The sequence below is a fragment of the Danio rerio genome, chromosome 25, assembly GCF_049306965.1.
Source record: "Danio rerio strain Tuebingen ecotype United States chromosome 25, GRCz12tu, whole genome shotgun sequence".
Taxonomy (NCBI): Eukaryota; Metazoa; Chordata; class Actinopteri; order Cypriniformes; family Danionidae; genus Danio; species Danio rerio.
In genome coordinates, this window is record NC_133200.1 from 26624156 (window position 1) to 26642403 (window position 18248).

Here is an 18248-nt window from a genome sequence, read left to right on the forward strand (position 1 = left end):
GAGTGGCCGTATCTATTTGAGGTCCTTTAAAGATTTGAACTTGGTGATAATTTTTGTCAATGGATTAAGTTGCTCTATATGCATCCTACGGCTGAAGTGCTCACTAATAATATTGCCTCTAAACCTTTAGGTACTCGTCAGGGATGCCCCCTTTCACCCCTTCTTTTTATCTTAGCAATCGAACCACTGGCCATCGCAATAAGGTGCCATGGCAATATACTTGGAATCAAACTAGACACTATAGATTTGAAAATTTTGTTGTATGCAGATGATGTAATTTTATACCTGACAAGTCTGTCCGATTCGGTTCCCTCTCTAATACAACTTCTTACTGACTTTGGTTAGTTTTCTGGTTACAAAATAAACCAATCTAAATCTTGTATTCTTTTGCTAAACAAAGATGATAATCATATCCCAGCCGTGACACAATTTAATGCGGTGGATTCTTTTACTTATTTAGGAATTAAAATGGCTAACATAGATAATATATCTTTGACTAATTACCAACCCCTTTTGGACACCATTTCTAAACTTATTGAAAGATGGAAAAAGCTTCCTATCTCGCTAATTGGACGTATAAACATTATAAAAATTAGCATACTACCTAAGATATTATATTTGTTTCAAAATATCCCTCTCAGCCCTCCGTCTTCTTTTTTTACAACCCTTTGGAAATTATTTACGGATTTCATCTGGAACAATAAAAGAGCTCGTATAAGGTTATCACTTTTATACTTACCTTATAATAAAGGTGGTCTCCACTTTCCCAATCTACAATGGTACTACTGGGCAACACAGTTACGATCTACTTTATACTATTTCTCCTCTAAATCTTCTACTCCTTGGATGGATATTGAATCCTCTTTTATAAAATCTAAATTACCCTTTTATCTCTATCTTTACTGAGCAGAAATTAAATCTCTCAGAAAAGACAAAAATATTATATCTTCTAACCCTAGTCTAATTAATACAATTAATGTCTGGTATGATGTGAATAAGTATGTAGGTCAGTGCAATACCTTATCATGCCTTACTCCAATATGGGGAAACAAGTGTTTTAAACCAGCTAGATCTGACCCAGGGTTTAAAATGTGGTTTGACAAAGGGCTGCAAAAAATTTAAGATTTATATAAAAATAACGATCTAATGTCTTTTGCAGAAATTGTAACACAATTTGATATTCCCAAAAAACATTTCTTTAAATTCCTTCAGTTAAGGAGCTATATTCATCAAGGTGCAAAGCTTACAAAACCTAACAAAACACCTCTTGAAGACCTGTTATCAAAACCTGCTCAATCAAAAGGTTTAGTATCTATGTTCTATAAGATGTTAGAATCATGCTCGACAGAATCATCAGAATTTAAATTGGCTTCCTGGAGAGAAGAATTAAATGTAAACATTCCACTGGATGAATGGGAGGAAATATGTACAAAAGCTCAAACATTAACATTTAATAGTAATCTTAAATTAATACAGTACAACTGGATTAGGAGAACATATATCACTCCAGTCAGGTTAAATAAAATTAACCAAAGTATCCCAGACACATGCATTAAATACTCAGTTGAAAAAGGTACACTTTTACACTGTATGTGGGATTGCCCAAAGGTACAGGAATTTTGGAAAGAGGTGGCTAGTTTCATTTTTGAAATGGTATCTGTAAAACTGCCCATGAAACCGGAAATGTTTATTTTGGGAATTTTTTATGAAAATATTGATTGCCACAGCAGCACCCGTAAACTTATCGATATAAGTATACTCCAAGCAAAACGTCTAATAGCTTTGTACTGGAGGAAAATGGAAAGGCCATCTATTGTACAGTGGATCAATAATATGTCCTTCTGTTTAGCTATGGAAAAGATTTCATACATGTTAAAAGGCAAACTTACTGTTTTTGAGAAAATGTGGGCACCCTTTATGTATCTTATTTCAAATTCAAATTTCAGAAATTTATTAAATGGAACAGGAAAAGACGAAATAAACTGACATTGACTAAGCATATCTAAATATTCCCCCTATTTTCAAAGAATTATTTAAACAAACCATCACATGATCTGGTTCATGCCTTCTATAGATTATTTGTATTTTCAACAACTTCTTCCAATTGTTGTATCTAGAATAATCTGTTACTAACTCAAACACCCTGTGCCCCCCACCCCTTTTTTTACTCATTTCCTTTTTATTTCTTTTTTATGCTTTTTTTTTGTTGTTGTATGCTTTTTATTATTTATTTTTTATTTTATTGTTTTATTTTTTCCTCTAAATTGAAAAAAAAGATGTAAAATATGATTGTGATGTTATATTGTCATATTTTTATTACATCTCAATAAAAAGATTGTTCAAAAAAAAAAAAAAAATTTACCACGTTATAAACATAAACATTTGTTTAAGGATATAGAACACATTTTGTATTTGCAGTTTTACCCAATATGTTTGTAAAGAGGTGCTGCGCAGGACAGAAGGTCGTTTTTGCTTTCACTCACCTCAAAAATGCTCTGTTTGCACGATTTGATTAATCTCATTGTATACAAATACTTTATAAATAATATTTTTAACCTCCTCCAGTGTTTATTGTTTTTTATAAAATATCTAAAATCGTTTTTCAGAGAGGCCTTTGTAAAATGAAAGTTATATCTGGCCTAAAAACGGGTTAATTTATGTTTTGTATATGCCTACATTGTTATAGCTAGCTTTTATTTGTTTTATGTTGGTTTATTTATTTAAAGTGATTTTATTATATCCGATATTTATAATTCTTTAAATTATTAGGCTGTTTTATTGTAATATGACAGTATTGTTTTGAGCCTACAAAAGTGGACACATCAGTTGGAAAGTTTTATGTCTTTCTGTTGTATACATATTGTGTATGCCGCTTGTGGCATCAACAGAGCTGTCAAGCAAGCGGCCTCTCACACACATACAGGCATCTAATGCGCACAAATCATGCACAAACAGTTTTTAAACTTGGCAAAAACTCTCGACAACCTTTACTGGCTGCTGTGTGTTTAATATTGTTAAGAGATTATTATGCGTTATTGAAACATCAAGGAGGACGCAGCAAAGAAAAGTCACTCATAAATTAAAACTTTATTATTTTATGCAACAGCCTTACATTTAAAAGGGAAACATAAGGGCGATTATAAACAAAAAGAAAAAACCTTAGCCTATAAGGTTTTTCATAGAATAGCCTATCTTTAACTGACCAGCTATATGTTTTCTTTCCCTTATTTATTTATATGTTTGCCCGCATGTACTCGTGTGGGATCAGAAAACTAGTGTAATGACAGCATGCCATCTCTAACAGACTCGGGCAAAGTCCGCCTCTCTTTTCACTCCATCCTGAAGCCCCAGCTGGCCCTTTTTGGCCAAGGTATTCGGCGGGCAAAAAAAGGCCAGCCGCTGGCTCAGAGGAAGCCCTGGTTTGGCCCGCTCAGGCTTTAGCCGTGGGAGTGGAAACGTGGCTAATGGAAACCTCAACGCCACTGGATATTTGAAATTGATGTGTTTCCCTCTTCATGCACTGAAGCTGGAACGTTACGAGTTTTTCCAGCAAGATTGTGTACCACCACATTGTAAGTGTCAGGTCTAAGCATTCCTAGATGAACAGTTTTCTAAAAAGTAGATTGGTCGTCGTGGGCCAGTTAAATGGCACCTTAGGTCTCCTGATCCGACCCCCTTAGACTTTTATCATTGGGGTCATCTGAATGCCATTGTCTATAGTGTGAAGATACTAGATGTGCAACACCTGAAACTACGGATACTGGAAGCCTGTGCTGGCATTTCTCCTGCAGTGTTGCCATCAGTGTGTGAATAGTTGTAGAAGAGGGTTGCATTGATGATCCAACACAATGGGCAGCACATTAAACACATTTTATACTGTAAGTGGTCAGAAACTTGTAAATAACTCATGAAAGAATAAAGTTACGTTAAAACCAATCGTTTTTGTTTTGCACACCATTGTTTTTCTTGTGAAATTCCCAATAAGTTTGATGTGTCAAATGACACTCTTCCTAATGAAAAAACTAAAGTTGGATCCAAGATGGCTGACTTCAAAATGTGGAGTCACCCATCTTGAAAAGTTTGCCCCCTCACATATACTAATGTGCCACAAACAGGATGTTAATATCACCAACCATTCCCATTTTATTAGGGTGTATCCATATAGATGGCCCACCCTGTGTGTGTGTGTGTGTGTGTGTGTGTGTGTGTGTGTGTGTGTGTGTGTGTGTGTGTGTGTGTGTGTGTGTGTGTGTGTGTGTGTGTGTGTGTGTGTCAGCACATGAGATTTCCACTGACAGAAATAAAAAAATTTTTAAATTGCTTAACAGGTTTTATTTTTTGAAAACTCAGTCAGCCTTTTTAATTTCTAATGGTAACATTCTTTCTTAACATACACATATACCTGCACACATTACTAATGCTCCTGTTTAGATTCCACAAAGCCCTATTCACAAATATTATCTTAAAACAGCCTGCACATGAAGCAAAAATGACTTTCTCTGAATTACCTGAACATTTCAAAAACAGACACTTCTGTTTTTTCCCCCAACGTGCATCTTCTTCAACCAAATAAAATGCTTCACATGGGGTGCAGGAGGGGGGCGGGGGACATGGGATGAGGTCATTAGCATCCAGTCTTTCCATCAAAGCTGAAAAAGGTTTTTAATTGTGACACTGAGGTCATGAGACGTGCTGTCATTTTAAGACCAGTGTTGAGACTTCAAGAACAATAATTTAGTAGAAATCCACAGAGCCACCCAGCACTAGCTCACTGGGGTTTAAATAAAAAAATAAAACAAATGAGTAAGTCATTAGTGGTGTTTATCAGGCAGACGTGGACAACCAGAGAGGTCACCCAGGTACTCAGCGCAAGATACCTTTCCTGTTTCAAATGTTCATATCACAGGAGGCCTCACTCGCTTTACGTTAACAGTCGCTTTCAGATGAGACAGAACGTCTTTCCTCTCTGGTCCAGTCTGCCGCACGGAACCATGAATCAACTTCTCCCAACACATACCTGTCAGCTGAAAAAGAAAACACAAAATCCTTATAAAGTGAAAATGTGGGTGAATTAAACAAAAAATGCATCACATTTCCTCCAAAAATAAAAAAGAATGAAGAAAGGTACATTTTTTACCATTTTGTGCACCATAAAAGCTTTTTCCAACTGTTTTCAAGCACACCTCACAGCCAATTACCATTACAACTATAAAAAATTACTTTTTTAACTTTTTTTCTCTATTTTTTTAGTACTTGAATAAATAGTTTTCTTCAGTATTAATTATTATTTTTAATACAAGTGAAATACACTTTTTTAAGCTTGGGGTCAGTAATTCTGATTTGCCATCACTGGACTAAATTCATTCATTATTCAATCATTTTCTTTTCGGCTTAATCCCTTTATTAATCTGGGGTCACCACAGTGAAATAAACTTCCAGACTTCAACAGAGTGTTAAATTCTTGATAGTTCTGTGGGTCTCATCTGTAAAACCTGATCTTTGATTTACATTTTTATATTTTACTCAAGTCAGGTTATTGGCTGAGCCATTCTACAGCTTGATTTTGTTTCTCTGAAAGATTTTGGGAGTTCCCTGGGCTGTGTTTTGGATCATTGTCTTGCTAAAATGTCCACCCTTGTTTCATCTTTGTCATCCTGATAATGTAGAAGCAGCTAATATTATGCCCCGTTTCCACTGAGTGGTACGGTACGGTATGGTACAACTTTTTCGGCACCTTTTTGAAAGGGTACAAAACACATGAAAGGGTACCAGAAGGTGCAGCTACACGGGCAGCTACAGATGTTACTACTTCAATGTGTTCCTTGTGCCGCCATTCATGCCGCGGCGACGGCGGTACTTGATGCGCCAGCAGCATTTGACCGCTGGGTGGCACTTTAACCACAGATATTCAGCTTTGCCTTTTCACAATGCTAAACAGACTGTTCTGTAGGCGTAGCTTACTGTATGTGATGTGATGTGTTCAATTAAAATATAATTTTAATTTAGTTTTTCTGGTAATAGACATGCTCTTACACTATACTATGCTGTAGAAAAGGTACATGGTGAGAAGTCAAAAAGCAAATATAAGAATTAAGTTATTAGCCTTCAGTGCCCGATTAAATTGCGTTGGGGTGAAAATAATGTTTTGATTTCTTTGACTGTCATGGCAATGTTATAATCTCAAATCTTAAACGTGCGCATATGAAAAACAGCAAAATAATATAGATTATCCTGCCGGTAGAGCACATCACCTCACAGTTGTGAACTTGCGATCACCTCAACTTACATTTAATTTTTTTTTACCTGGTTTATTGTAAACTTGTTAAGTGCAAAGAGGATTCGTTTTGGAAAATAGAATTGAAGAAATGAAAGACAACTAAAATGAAAGCACAAACATTCAGTACAAATAATTAGTCTTAAATAAATAAATAAATAAATAAAGCAGTCTTTTAGTCTAAATATAGAGAGATGTAGTGTTGGCTATTTTGATAGAACTAAGACTAGACATGTTCATTTATATTTTTAATTTACGTTTTTATTTACATTTTCGTTGTTGATTATATTTACGATCTCATTTTATGTTTCAATTATAGTACATAATAATAAACGAATAATGAAAATAAATGAATAATGAAAATAGGACATAAATTAAGTCTGGCAGGTTTATTTTTAATAATTTAGTTTCAGTTCCGTTTTTTTGTTTCAAAACGTCAATGTTCTGCTTTAAAGTATAACTGTTGTTTTGTTTTGTTTTTTTACTTAATGGCTCAGTATGTTTTGTATTTTAATTTCATATTCAGTCACCTTGCATATGCGTGTGAAATATAATGCCGCATAACCGCGGAAAAAGAAGAAAAGGCTGTCAGTTAAAGCTAATCAAAATTAGCTATATTAAAATACAGCATTTATGTTAATACAGGCAGAGTGTGAACAAACTAAGGCTAAGATATGTGCTTGCCTTTTAATGCATTTAAAAATATTTGCGGCCTTTTTATAGGCTACAGGCAACTGGTGTATAATAATGTTTTTTTTTTTTTTTTGTATGGTAAAGGACAATGCACATTATGTTATTGATGTAAACTTAGGCTAAAACTTACCATTGATAAACGTGACCTACCTCAAGCAGATCACTTAAAGTGTAATAAAAATAATGTTGCCGCAGGACATAAATGAAGTCCCGCAAGTTTATTTTTAATAATTTAGTTTCAGTACTATTAATTTTTTTCTCAAAACGTCAATAGCACCTTCAATAATCTAAACATTAAAGATGGACCGCAAGATGTGTTGAGTGGCTATGTGGTGAAGAACAATGGCAAAGCTAAGTGTGATTATTGTAATAAACTAATAAGTTATAAAGCGTCCCGACCAACAGGACTAAGCATATGCGGTTGGCTCATTCTTCACGAATATAGAATTAAAATAATGGCGCGTTAGGTTCATTGTGCATCCCGCAGGTGCAACCAACAAGGGTTGTGCATTTAAGTTTAACTTTTTGAGCGTTATAAGCAACTCGTTAGTTTTTATTTAAATATATCGAGCCGAAACTAAGCAGCGCATTCTCTCCGCCTCCTCGTTTATAACCAGCTGGACACGCCACTGAAGCAGGAGAGACACTCCGTCGTTCATAATCTTAGCTGATGTGTCGGAGTCGAAAGAATATATCAAAGAGGAATGTTCTTTTGACAGTCCCGATATGTTCAATCTTTTTTTTCCTGTCATTTCTCTTCAGCAAATTATATTTTTAAAGCTGCTTGATTCTTTTAAAACCGAAAGCAGAGCCCGTCAATTGGTGTTTTTTCATAAGATACTCCTTTATGAATGTTTTATTTTATGAGTAGTCTTTAATGTGCTTTTTAATAGTTTTATTTTATTTAAAGCAGCACCTAAATGCGAGTTTATCCTCAAAACGTGGCATGAGAGCGATGCATGTGTCGCATATTGCCTTTTTTTCTGATCTTTTTGCATAAAGGTTTTAATCAAAAGACAGGTAATTTAATTACTTTCAATGTGCTAAAATATTTGTTAAATAAATGTTATTTCAAAAAAAGCATATGCAATGTGCTCTGACAGGTAAAATCCGATTCTTTCTCTCTTTCAAGTTCAAAGCAAATTTGAATGCCAAAGGATTTTAGATATGCATATACAAGACTATGTAGTATATTAACATCAACAAATTAATAAAAAAAGTAGCAAATGAGAAATAAATGACAGACAAGTTGATAAAAACAGACATTATCTCTAATTATCAGAATTGCAAGATTAAAACAGCTGAATATAGGCCTAAATAATCTAGAAAGCAACTACTGCGCGCTGATATTTATTCTTCTTTTTTTCCGAATAACGAACAATTTCAACCGCGGGGAGATACCGACAGCTTGATTTGCAGTATTTTCTAACATGTTAGAAGCGGGCAGCGGACATCAGCTAGCCGTAAAGACGGGCCGGCACAAAAAAAAACATGGCTGCCGGTGGAGAAGCGGCTGTGCCCTCAGCAGCTGATTGAGACGGAGCTGCATATCCTAACTGAGTGCACTAAATACTCCGAGATCCGGGAGAAATTCTACCCGATAATCCAACACATACAAAACAACTTTGAGTCCCTGTCGAACAGAACCCATCTTACTGGGGGAGTGTGTGTGCTGCTGTGTGTTCACCCAACAATACCCGCTCCTGTCTCCAACACACAAATACTGGAACTCTTTATGTGGACTTACTTTTGATAATAGGCTACTATTATTACCTTTATCCTGTTTAATGTTATCAAAAATCTATTTTTATTTTTATTATTCTATTTTTATTTTTTATTCTATTTTTATTTTTATTAATCATTTTTTTATTATATGTTATTTTCATATTTGTTTGCACTACTGCCCTTTTTGCACTGTCTTGTTTGTGAGACGCGCACTGCTTTGGCAAAACAAATGTACAGTTACTTGTCATGCCAATAAAGCACCTCAAATGTGAAAATAGCCTAGGCAACAAATAACAAATAGTAGTCTAATAATAACAAAAAATGCCCTTTTCATTTTCATACAATAGGCCTATGTGTGGGTTTTGACAATATGTGTTTAATTAAGCTATAAAGATCAGATGAAATGCATAGTGAAATATAAAATAAATGTCTCTTCTGCTGAAAATTTAATTAATCTATATATTTATCACTTTAAAAATCAACTCATTTTTGCCCAGAGAAAGAGGCGCGCGGCACTAGCGGACATGGGGTGCTTTTCCAAAAAAAGACGTACAGTAACTTGCAGCTGAACTATGCACAGTTTGGAGAAAAAAAGGATATAGTGATGCATGTCCCCCAAAACCCCTAGTTTCTCTGTCGCAGATCCATCATTTGAATCAGGTTAGTTATAAGTAAAACGCACATAATGATAAAACACACCATCATCACGAGGGCAATTAAATAGACAACCTAAACATATTTTTAATTGTTTATTTATGTAATGTGAGTTTTTATAACTTTGTTCTTTAAATTATTTATAACTTAGGCTATTCTATCGAGATGACACCATAAAAGGCCTTCAATGCACTGAAATAGGTAATAGGGATACAATGAAAAGCCGATTTCACTATTGACCCTGTTTTTATTCATTGACGGCTTCCCAACGCCGCATTTCTGTTGCGCGAAAAAAAGCTGCTGCAAATAAGCAAATTTATGACAAAACAATTTTAATAGTTTCATAGCAGTAGCTGGTGTGCTTCATCTGCGTGATTCTGATTTGACATTCTTCCGCTAAACTTGCACTGTGTTGATGTGTAAATGGGCTATTATCTTTGCTATTGAGGCTAAGGCATCAAGGTGTAAATGAGCTATAGTTCTCTTTGCAACTTTCAATTTCGAGGTGGGGGAAGTGGGAAGAGGCAATTCAAATGTACCATCTCTAAAAAAAAAAGGCCGCTTACGCGGAATTTGTGTTTATTATTACCTTATTTTTATTTTATTATTATTAATTTATTCATTCATTCTTCATTCATTTTCTTTTCGGTTTAGTCCCTTTATTAGTCTGTGATCGCCACAGCGGAATGAACCGTCAACTTATCCAGCATATGTTTTACGCAGTGGATGGCAGGAGGGCCAGCTGGGGCTTCGGGACGGAGTGAAAGGAATTTGCCCCGAGTCTGGGAAAGATGGCTTGCCGTAATTACACTAGTTTTCCTATCGCACACATGCGCCAAACAAATAAACAAATAAATAAAAAAGGAAAAGAAAACATCTAGACTTATAGGCTGAGGTCTTTTTGCTTATAATCGCCCTTATGTTTCCGTTTTAAATGTAAGGCTGTTGCATAGAATAATACAATTTTAATTTATAAGTGATTTTGCTGCGTCCCCCTTGATGTTTCAATAACGCATAATAATCTACACACCATATTAAAGACACAGCAGACATAAAGGTTGTGTGTGAGAGACCGAGCAAAAGAGCGCTCTCTTCACAGCTCTGTTGATGCTGCTAGCGGCTTCTTTCTTTTTGTTATTTATTTTGCAGATAATACACCATATGAATACAACAGAAAGACATAAAACTTTACAAATTACCTTTTGTAGACTCAAAACAAATGTCATATCTTGATAAGCCTAAGCCACATTGAAATATAATTTAAAGAATTACATTATCGGATATAATAAAATCGCATTAAATAAATAAACCAATATAAAACAAGCAAAAGCAAGCTATAACAGTTTAGGTAGGCCTATACATAAATAAAACCGTTAAAGCCAAATCAAACTTTTATTTTACAAGATATTTTCTTTTAAAAGATTTTAGATATTTTCTAAAAACAATAAACACCAGAGAAGGTTTAGAATATTATTTATAAAGTATTTGGATATGATGATAATAATCAAATCGTGCAAACAGAGCATTTTTGGGAACACGTTTCAGGTCTCTCCAGTGCATTTGGGCTGAATGTTTGACTGTCTAAATGAGGATGTTATAAAATACATTTTCTACCTAGTTATTAACGGATGCACGATGCCAACAGTCGGGGGACGTTCTGGGGGCTGGGTTTGCGTTACGCGCTGCGAGCTATAGACCGACAGTGAAAATGCGACATGACTTCGGTCTCACTGATGCCCATTAACACCTGAAAGACAACCCACCCTCAAGTGTTTTCCACAAACATGGTTACACAAAATCCAAAACTCCCGAGGACGGATGGCGTAACCGTAGCAAAACCTATGCGTTTTAAAACCAAACCGCATATGGGGCCTTATGAAAATGAATGTTTCTATGCACAGCAACTTCTGGACTGAACTACTTGTTATTTAAAATATCTCTATTACGCTCTAGCATTCGCCAAAACGAATTTGTACATAAAAACACCGAACATAGCCTAGCTGAATAGGGTGTTGCGTGCTGAGCCTTGACAGCAGCAGACAATTCCGCACGACCATAAAGCCTTCACCCGACAGTTATTTTCACAACGCGAGCCACAACAATAGACATGCCATGCCCATCATCCTTACAGACAACTTCGCTTTAAACTGTATTAAGGTCCCATTTACACTGCACAGCAGTTTTATATAAAACGTTAATGATACATATAACAGGCTAAATTTTGATGGTGAAATAACCTTTTAAACGATGGCTTTTTATTTCAGTATTCAAACATTAAATAACGAATGCATCAAGTGAAATAACGAATATGCAAAAACACATGTATATAAATATAAAGGACTATTATAATTAGCAAAATGCTGCTCTATTTATCTTTGTATTTTTATAATTTTATTATTGTTATTTTTAATATTTTGAATTAATTAAAGCTATAGACAAATACTGCTTGACATTTTAGAAAATGTTTTGCGTATACCCACTACCGAGAACAAACAAACAAAAGCACATGGCTTGTTAATCAATTTAATCAAGCTCTAGCCACGAATAAAATAATAGACTATTTTATTATTTTAATATTTTAGACGACGGGTTAGTAATTATATTATAAATGGTTATGTTCAGATCAATGAAATAATAACTTTAATAATTCTGCTTTGCATTTTTCTATGCATTACTAACATCACTAAACCATACATTTGTTTTATAAGTTAACCAAATATTTGCAGAGATTCAGCAGTTTTTTTTCTGACGCGTTTGCCAGTCATGCCAGTCAGTGAAAAAAAAAAAGTAACTGTGGCCCCGTTTGCAGGTATTCAGATTCGATTTTATTAATCTGATTCAACTTTTATTATTTACAGGACATAAAAATGCAATTAAAAGTTTCAAATCAATGTGCATTGTCCTTTACCATACAAAAAAAAAAAAACATTGTTATACACCATAGCCTGTAGCCTATAAAATGGCAGCAAATCTTTTTAAATGCATTAAAAAGCAAGCGCATATTAGCCGTACCTTGAGTTTGTTCACATTCTGCCTGTATTAACATGCTTGCTGTATTTTAATATAGCTTATTTTGATGAATTAGCTCTAACTGACAGCTTTTTCTTCTTTTTCAGCGGTTATGCTCGCATTATATTTCACACGCATATGCAAGGTGACTGAAATTGAAATTCAAATACAAAACATACTGAGCCATTAAGTAAAAAAACAAAACAAAACAACCATTATAGCTACTTTAAAGGAGAACATTGACGTTTTGAAAAAAAAAAAAAAACTGAACTGAAACTAAATTATTAAAAAAATAAACCTGCTAGACTTAATTTATGTCCTGCGGCAAAAATATTTTTATTATAATCTGCTTAAAATAGGTCAATTTATTTATTTTTTATTTTGCTTTTGATGAAGCTGCATTCAACTTAAGCTCAATGTCGGCAATGTCTTTAAATAAATAATATATCTAGGCTTATTTTCATTATTCATTAATTTTCATTATTCGTTTATTATTATCTACAATTGTTGAGACATAAAATGAGATAGTAAACTATAATCAACAACGAAAATGTAAGTAAAAACAGAAATAAAAACATAAATGAAAATGTCTTGTCTCCTGTCAAAATAGCAAACACTGAACATCTCTCTATATTTAGGTTAAAAGACTGCTTTATTTATTTATTTATTTATTTATTTAAGACTACTTATTTGTACTGAATGTTTATGCTTTCATTTTAGTTGCAAAAAGATCAGAAATTGATCTCGCACGCGCAGGGAAAAAAGGCAATTATGCCACACATGACTTGCATCGCTCTCATGCCAAGTTTTGAGGATAAATTCGCATTTAGATGCTGCTTGAAATAAAATAAAACTATCAAAAAGCACATTAAAGACTTTAATAAAAAAATTAAAACATTCATAAAGGAGTATCTTATGGAAAAACACCACGGGCTCTGCTTTCGGTTTTAAAAGAATCAAGCAGCTTTAAAAAATATCTAATTTGCTGAAGAGAAATGACACGAAAAAAAAAATAAAAAGATTAAACATATCGGGACTGTTAAAAGAAAATTCCTCTTTGATATATTCTTTCGACTCCGATACATCAGCTAAGATTATGAATGACGGAGTGTCTCTCCTGCTTCAGCAGCGTGTCCCGCTGGTAATAAACGATGAGGCGGAGAGAATGCGCTGCTTAGTGAACCTAACGCGCCATTATTTTAATTCTATATTCGTGAAGAATGAGCCAACCGCATATGCTTAGTCCTGTTGGTCGGGACTCTGCTTTATAACTTAGTTTATTACAATAATCACACTTAGCTTTGTCATCGTTCTTCACATGTTGCCACTCGGCACATCTTGCGCTCCATCTTTAAACAAATGTTTACATTATTGAGGTGCTCTCCGGCGGCAAAGTTTCTGGCAGAGTAGCGAGTGAAAAAATGTGCTTGCAGAAATTGGAATCAAAATTTAAATTATATAACAAGCATCGTATTCTTTCTAATCCTCGCCCAGTTTTAATACAAGTTGTGTTTTTTTATATTTGTGGCTGTGAAGTTTATTAAGAATATATATATATAGCCTACTTTATTTTTTTTATACTTTAAGTGATCTGCTTGAGGTAGGTCACGTTTATCAATGGTAAGTTTTAGCCTAAGTTTACATCAATAACATAATGTGCATTGTCCTTTACCATACAAAAAAAAAAGAAAAAAAACATTATTATACATAGTTGCCTGTAGCCTATAGAAAGGCCGCAAATGCATTAAAAGGCAAGCGCATATCTTAGCCTTGAGTTTGTTCACACTCTGCCTGTATTAACATAAATGCTGTATTTTAATATAGCTTATTTTGATGAATTAGCTCTAACCTTTGACAGCTTTTTCTTCTTTTTCCGCGGTTATGCGGCATTATATTTCACACACATTTGCAAGGTGACTGAATATGAAGTTAAAATACAAAACATACTGAGCCATAAGTAAAAAAAAACAAAAAAACAAAACAACAGTTATAGCTACTTTAAAGGAGAACATTGACGTTTTGAAAAAAAAAAAAAAAAACTGAACAGAACTGAATCTAAATTATTAAAAATAAACCTGCAAGACTTAATTTATGTCCTGCGCAAAAATATTTTTATTATACTTTTAGTGATCTGCTTAAGGTAGGTCAATTTATTTTTCTCAGTGTTTCACGTACTGTACGGCAATGTCTTTAAATAAATAATTTATTTAGGCCTATTTTCATTATTCATTTATTTTCATTATTCGTTTATTATTCGTTTATGTACAATTGTTGAGACATAAATGAGATAGTAAAATATAATCAACAACGAAAATGGAAATAAAAACAGAAATAAAACATAAATGAAAATGTCTTGTCTTAGTCCTATCAAAATAGCAAACACTGAACATCTTTCTATATTTAGGCTGCTTTATTTATTTATTTATTTATTTATTTAAGACTACTTATTTGTACTAAATGTTTGTGCTTTCATTTTAGTTGTCTTTTACTTCTTCAATTCTATTTTCCAAAACGAATCCTCTTTGCACTTAAAAAGTTTACAATAAAGCGTGTTAACAAATTTTAAATGATTAATGAAGGAATTATAATGCTTTGACTTATTGTTTAATATCATTTACAAGCACAGTAGCTGTATGGGCTATTTCTGTCCGTTCGCATCCCGTCCCTTTGCGCCCCCTGGCGGCTCATTCACAAACTGCGGTCATACACTAAAAACAGAGCGGCACCTATTTCAAACGGCGGCGGTACCAGCCGCGGCTTTAATAGCCACTTTGAACTCTCACCTACTGTAAATGCTGATTGGTTACAGAGATATGTCACAAGCTCATGTGGAGCTAGCCAGAATGAAAACAAAGGAACCGTCATGTTATAAATACATAGTCATTACACCATAAAACTATGTGCATATAATAGCGAGCCATGGATGACCCGAGCTCAAACAAACCTTGTCGTTGTCTTAATGTACAGCCACAAAGCCAAGAAGAACAAAATCTGCTGTGTCCTGTTGTTGTATTACGAGGCCTTTGCTTTCTTACGGGAGCTTGCGATCGCGTCTATATTTGATATAATGAACTTCTTGAGCTGAAGATAATAACGTGCATGTAATTATTGAAGTGTCTTCCTCATCTGATCCTTTAAGAAAGAAAAGGACAAATGCAAAAAAACAAAAAAAAAAACAAAGGAGAAACATGACAAAACACAGAAGCAAATTGTTTCAACAACTCCAATCACGAACAAACTGCCATGTTTATTATCGCCTTTTGGACTATTATGAACTCAGAATGACAGAATTACTCTCTAACAGAGTTTACATTTGCTAATGAAGATTACAGACACAGATGAGAGGTTTGCACTCACTGTGAGCTGTTACGTGTAACATATTGAAGATTGTAAGGGTCTGTATGTGTTCATATATGTTGCATTTATACATTTATTTTATATAATTGCAGATGTTACAGTAGGCTATTTCGCACTGTCATTTATCTGCAGTTATAATCAAATTATGTTCATAGAAAAGTTAAAAATAAAATGTATATACAAAGTATTTGTGTATAAAGCAGCTGTTTTGTGAGAAGTGCTTCTCATTTGATTTGTGAATGACCTGTACAGCTTTACTGTAGACATTTATTCGAGCGAGAATGACGTCGACTGAAACTTTCTGTCAAACACCACGCCCACCAAAAGGGTACCCTTGGAAGTGGAAACGCAAACCTAATAAAAGTGACTCGTACCGACCATACCGTACCATACTGTGCCAGTCAGTGGAAATGGGCCAATATTTTACAATAATCAATGATGATGTTGAATAACTACTGAGAGATTTCAGTTACAGTCTGGGCTTTCACTGGCTTTTTACACCTCCCTTTCTTCATGTGTTCGACATTTTTCCCTGTGTCATTTCATTTTATTACACAATTTAATTTGTAAACTAATTAAATTTGTTTTCTTTGCATATATGGTTTTCTTTGTTTGTTACCAACATCTGGAGAAAATTTTAATTCAACGGCACATTTACAAAAAAAATTCTGAGAAAAATGGTGAAGTGTTCAATATTCCTTTCCCTGCTGTTTATCTCATCCTTTTACAAAATTACAATTAAAACAAAGAATGTCAATGTGTATTTGGTACCTTGATCACGACACAACACATCGGCAGCTCATGCAGTCCTGGCCACTCTCGTCTGGTGGATTCAGCTTCCTCATTTTGTGTTGACGAATCTCTCGTACGAGCGTGTAAAATGCATCTTCCACACCCTGCAACAACGGGAACCACACTCGAAATGAGAGAAGGCAATAATCAGTGCTGATGCTATCATGTAACTAATGTGACATAACTTAGATTTGAATTGTCAACATTTAAATAAGGTTTCTGTGTATAGGACTACGTGCAAGCTGAACCTAGTGATGAAACATATCAAAGTGACAGACATACTAGAGTAATATGAGGGAAAAACTGTGGTTTGGTCTTTTCCTTGCAGTTCTTGTCAGATGGGCATAATACAAAGCGGCAATGAGTCATCTCCTGCAGTGTTATACAACACACCCTGCATGTGCATGTGTGTGTAGGTGGCCTTGAGGAGAATTACAGCATTAAAAACTGTAAATCCAAAGAATCTCCCAAAACTATAAAAAGTATCAAATCCTGAGTTATATTTACAATCACATTAAATCATTTGGCTGACACTTTAATTCAAGGGGACTAACGAAGAATTGTTGAAGAATCTGTTCAAATGTGAATAATCTGAACAAAATAAGAAATATCATACAAAATGAATGCTATATTTAATGTGGTACTTTCCTTAGTAAGATATTTTCATAAAAGATATTTACATATAGTTCACAAGACAAAAACGTAGCTAAAATTATTAAAATAACCACCTGCAAAAGTTACATATGGTTTATTGTGTGTGGTTACCTGATGATCTGATAGTGTTTTCTGCACTGTGATGGTTTTTCATGAGTCTTATGTTTGTTCTGAACAGTTAAACTGACTGCTGTTCTTCAGAAAAATCCAGCAGATTCAGTTTTTCAACGATTTTTTATCATTTAAATTCCCCTTTCTTTAACTTCTCCTTACCAAATGCATCACAACAACTCATAGACAAATTAGAAATGTACAGCTGAAGCCCTTAATTATTAGGCCCCCTGTAAATATATAGCTTCAAGGGGCTAATAATTTTGGCCTTAAAAATGTTTTTAAAAAATTAAAAACTGCTTTTATTCTGGCCGAAATAAAACAAATAAAACTCTCCAGAAGAAAAAAATATAATAAGACATACTGTAAACATTTCCTTGCTCTGTTAAACATAACTTGGCAAATACTAAAAAAGAAAAAAAATCATAGGGGGGCTAATAATTCTGACATTAAACTGTATATTTAATGCTCATAACACTCACACACCTCTCAAAATTACATTCATATAGTTAATCTCAGTTAGTGCTTTTGTTTTGTACCTGGTCTTATTATATTTATTGTTAAATCTACTCTGTGTGCTTTGTCTTTGTTGAAAAGCTATTTAAAAAAGCAATAGTGATAAAAAGTCGTGTACAAGAAAAAATGAAAGTTGAGGGGAGAGAATGTATAGAAAAGTTTTTAAAGATGAAAGTTTCATCATCAAAGAAATGATTCCTCTTATTATAGTCTCATTAATTTTGTTAGTTTTATTTTTTTTTGTCTGCGGAGAGGGTTTACAGCAGTGTTTCTCAACCACGTTCCTGGACGACCACCAGCTCTGCACATCTTCCTTGTCTCCTTAACCAAACACACCTGATTCAGGTCATCAGCTCATTAGCAGAGACTAATAGACTTGTAATGGGTGTGAGACAAAGGAGACATCTAAAACATGCAGTGTTGGTGGTCCTCCAGGATTGTGGTTGAGAAACACTGATTTACA

At 34.2% G+C, this 18248-nt stretch overlaps 2 protein-coding genes across 3 annotated transcripts in view; one reads left to right on the plus strand and one right to left on the minus strand.

Annotated features, from left to right (window-relative positions):
* Positions 1-18248, plus strand: part of lrrc56 (leucine rich repeat containing 56) — a 132243-nt gene that overhangs the window by 75636 nt on the left and 38359 nt on the right. The window lies entirely within an intron of this gene.
* Positions 3069-18248, minus strand: part of hrasa (HRas proto-oncogene, GTPase a) — a 40047-nt gene continuing 24867 nt past the window's right edge. Inside the window, exons 6-7 of one of the 2 annotated variants that reach the window (XM_073942062.1) lie at positions 16484-16608; positions 3069-5024 (exon numbers count right to left, since the gene is read on the minus strand). In XM_073942062.1, the coding sequence (XP_073798163.1) occupies positions 16489-16608 (120 nt within the window). In that variant the 3' untranslated portion in view covers positions 3069-5024; positions 16484-16488. 2 annotated transcript variants of the gene reach the window in all.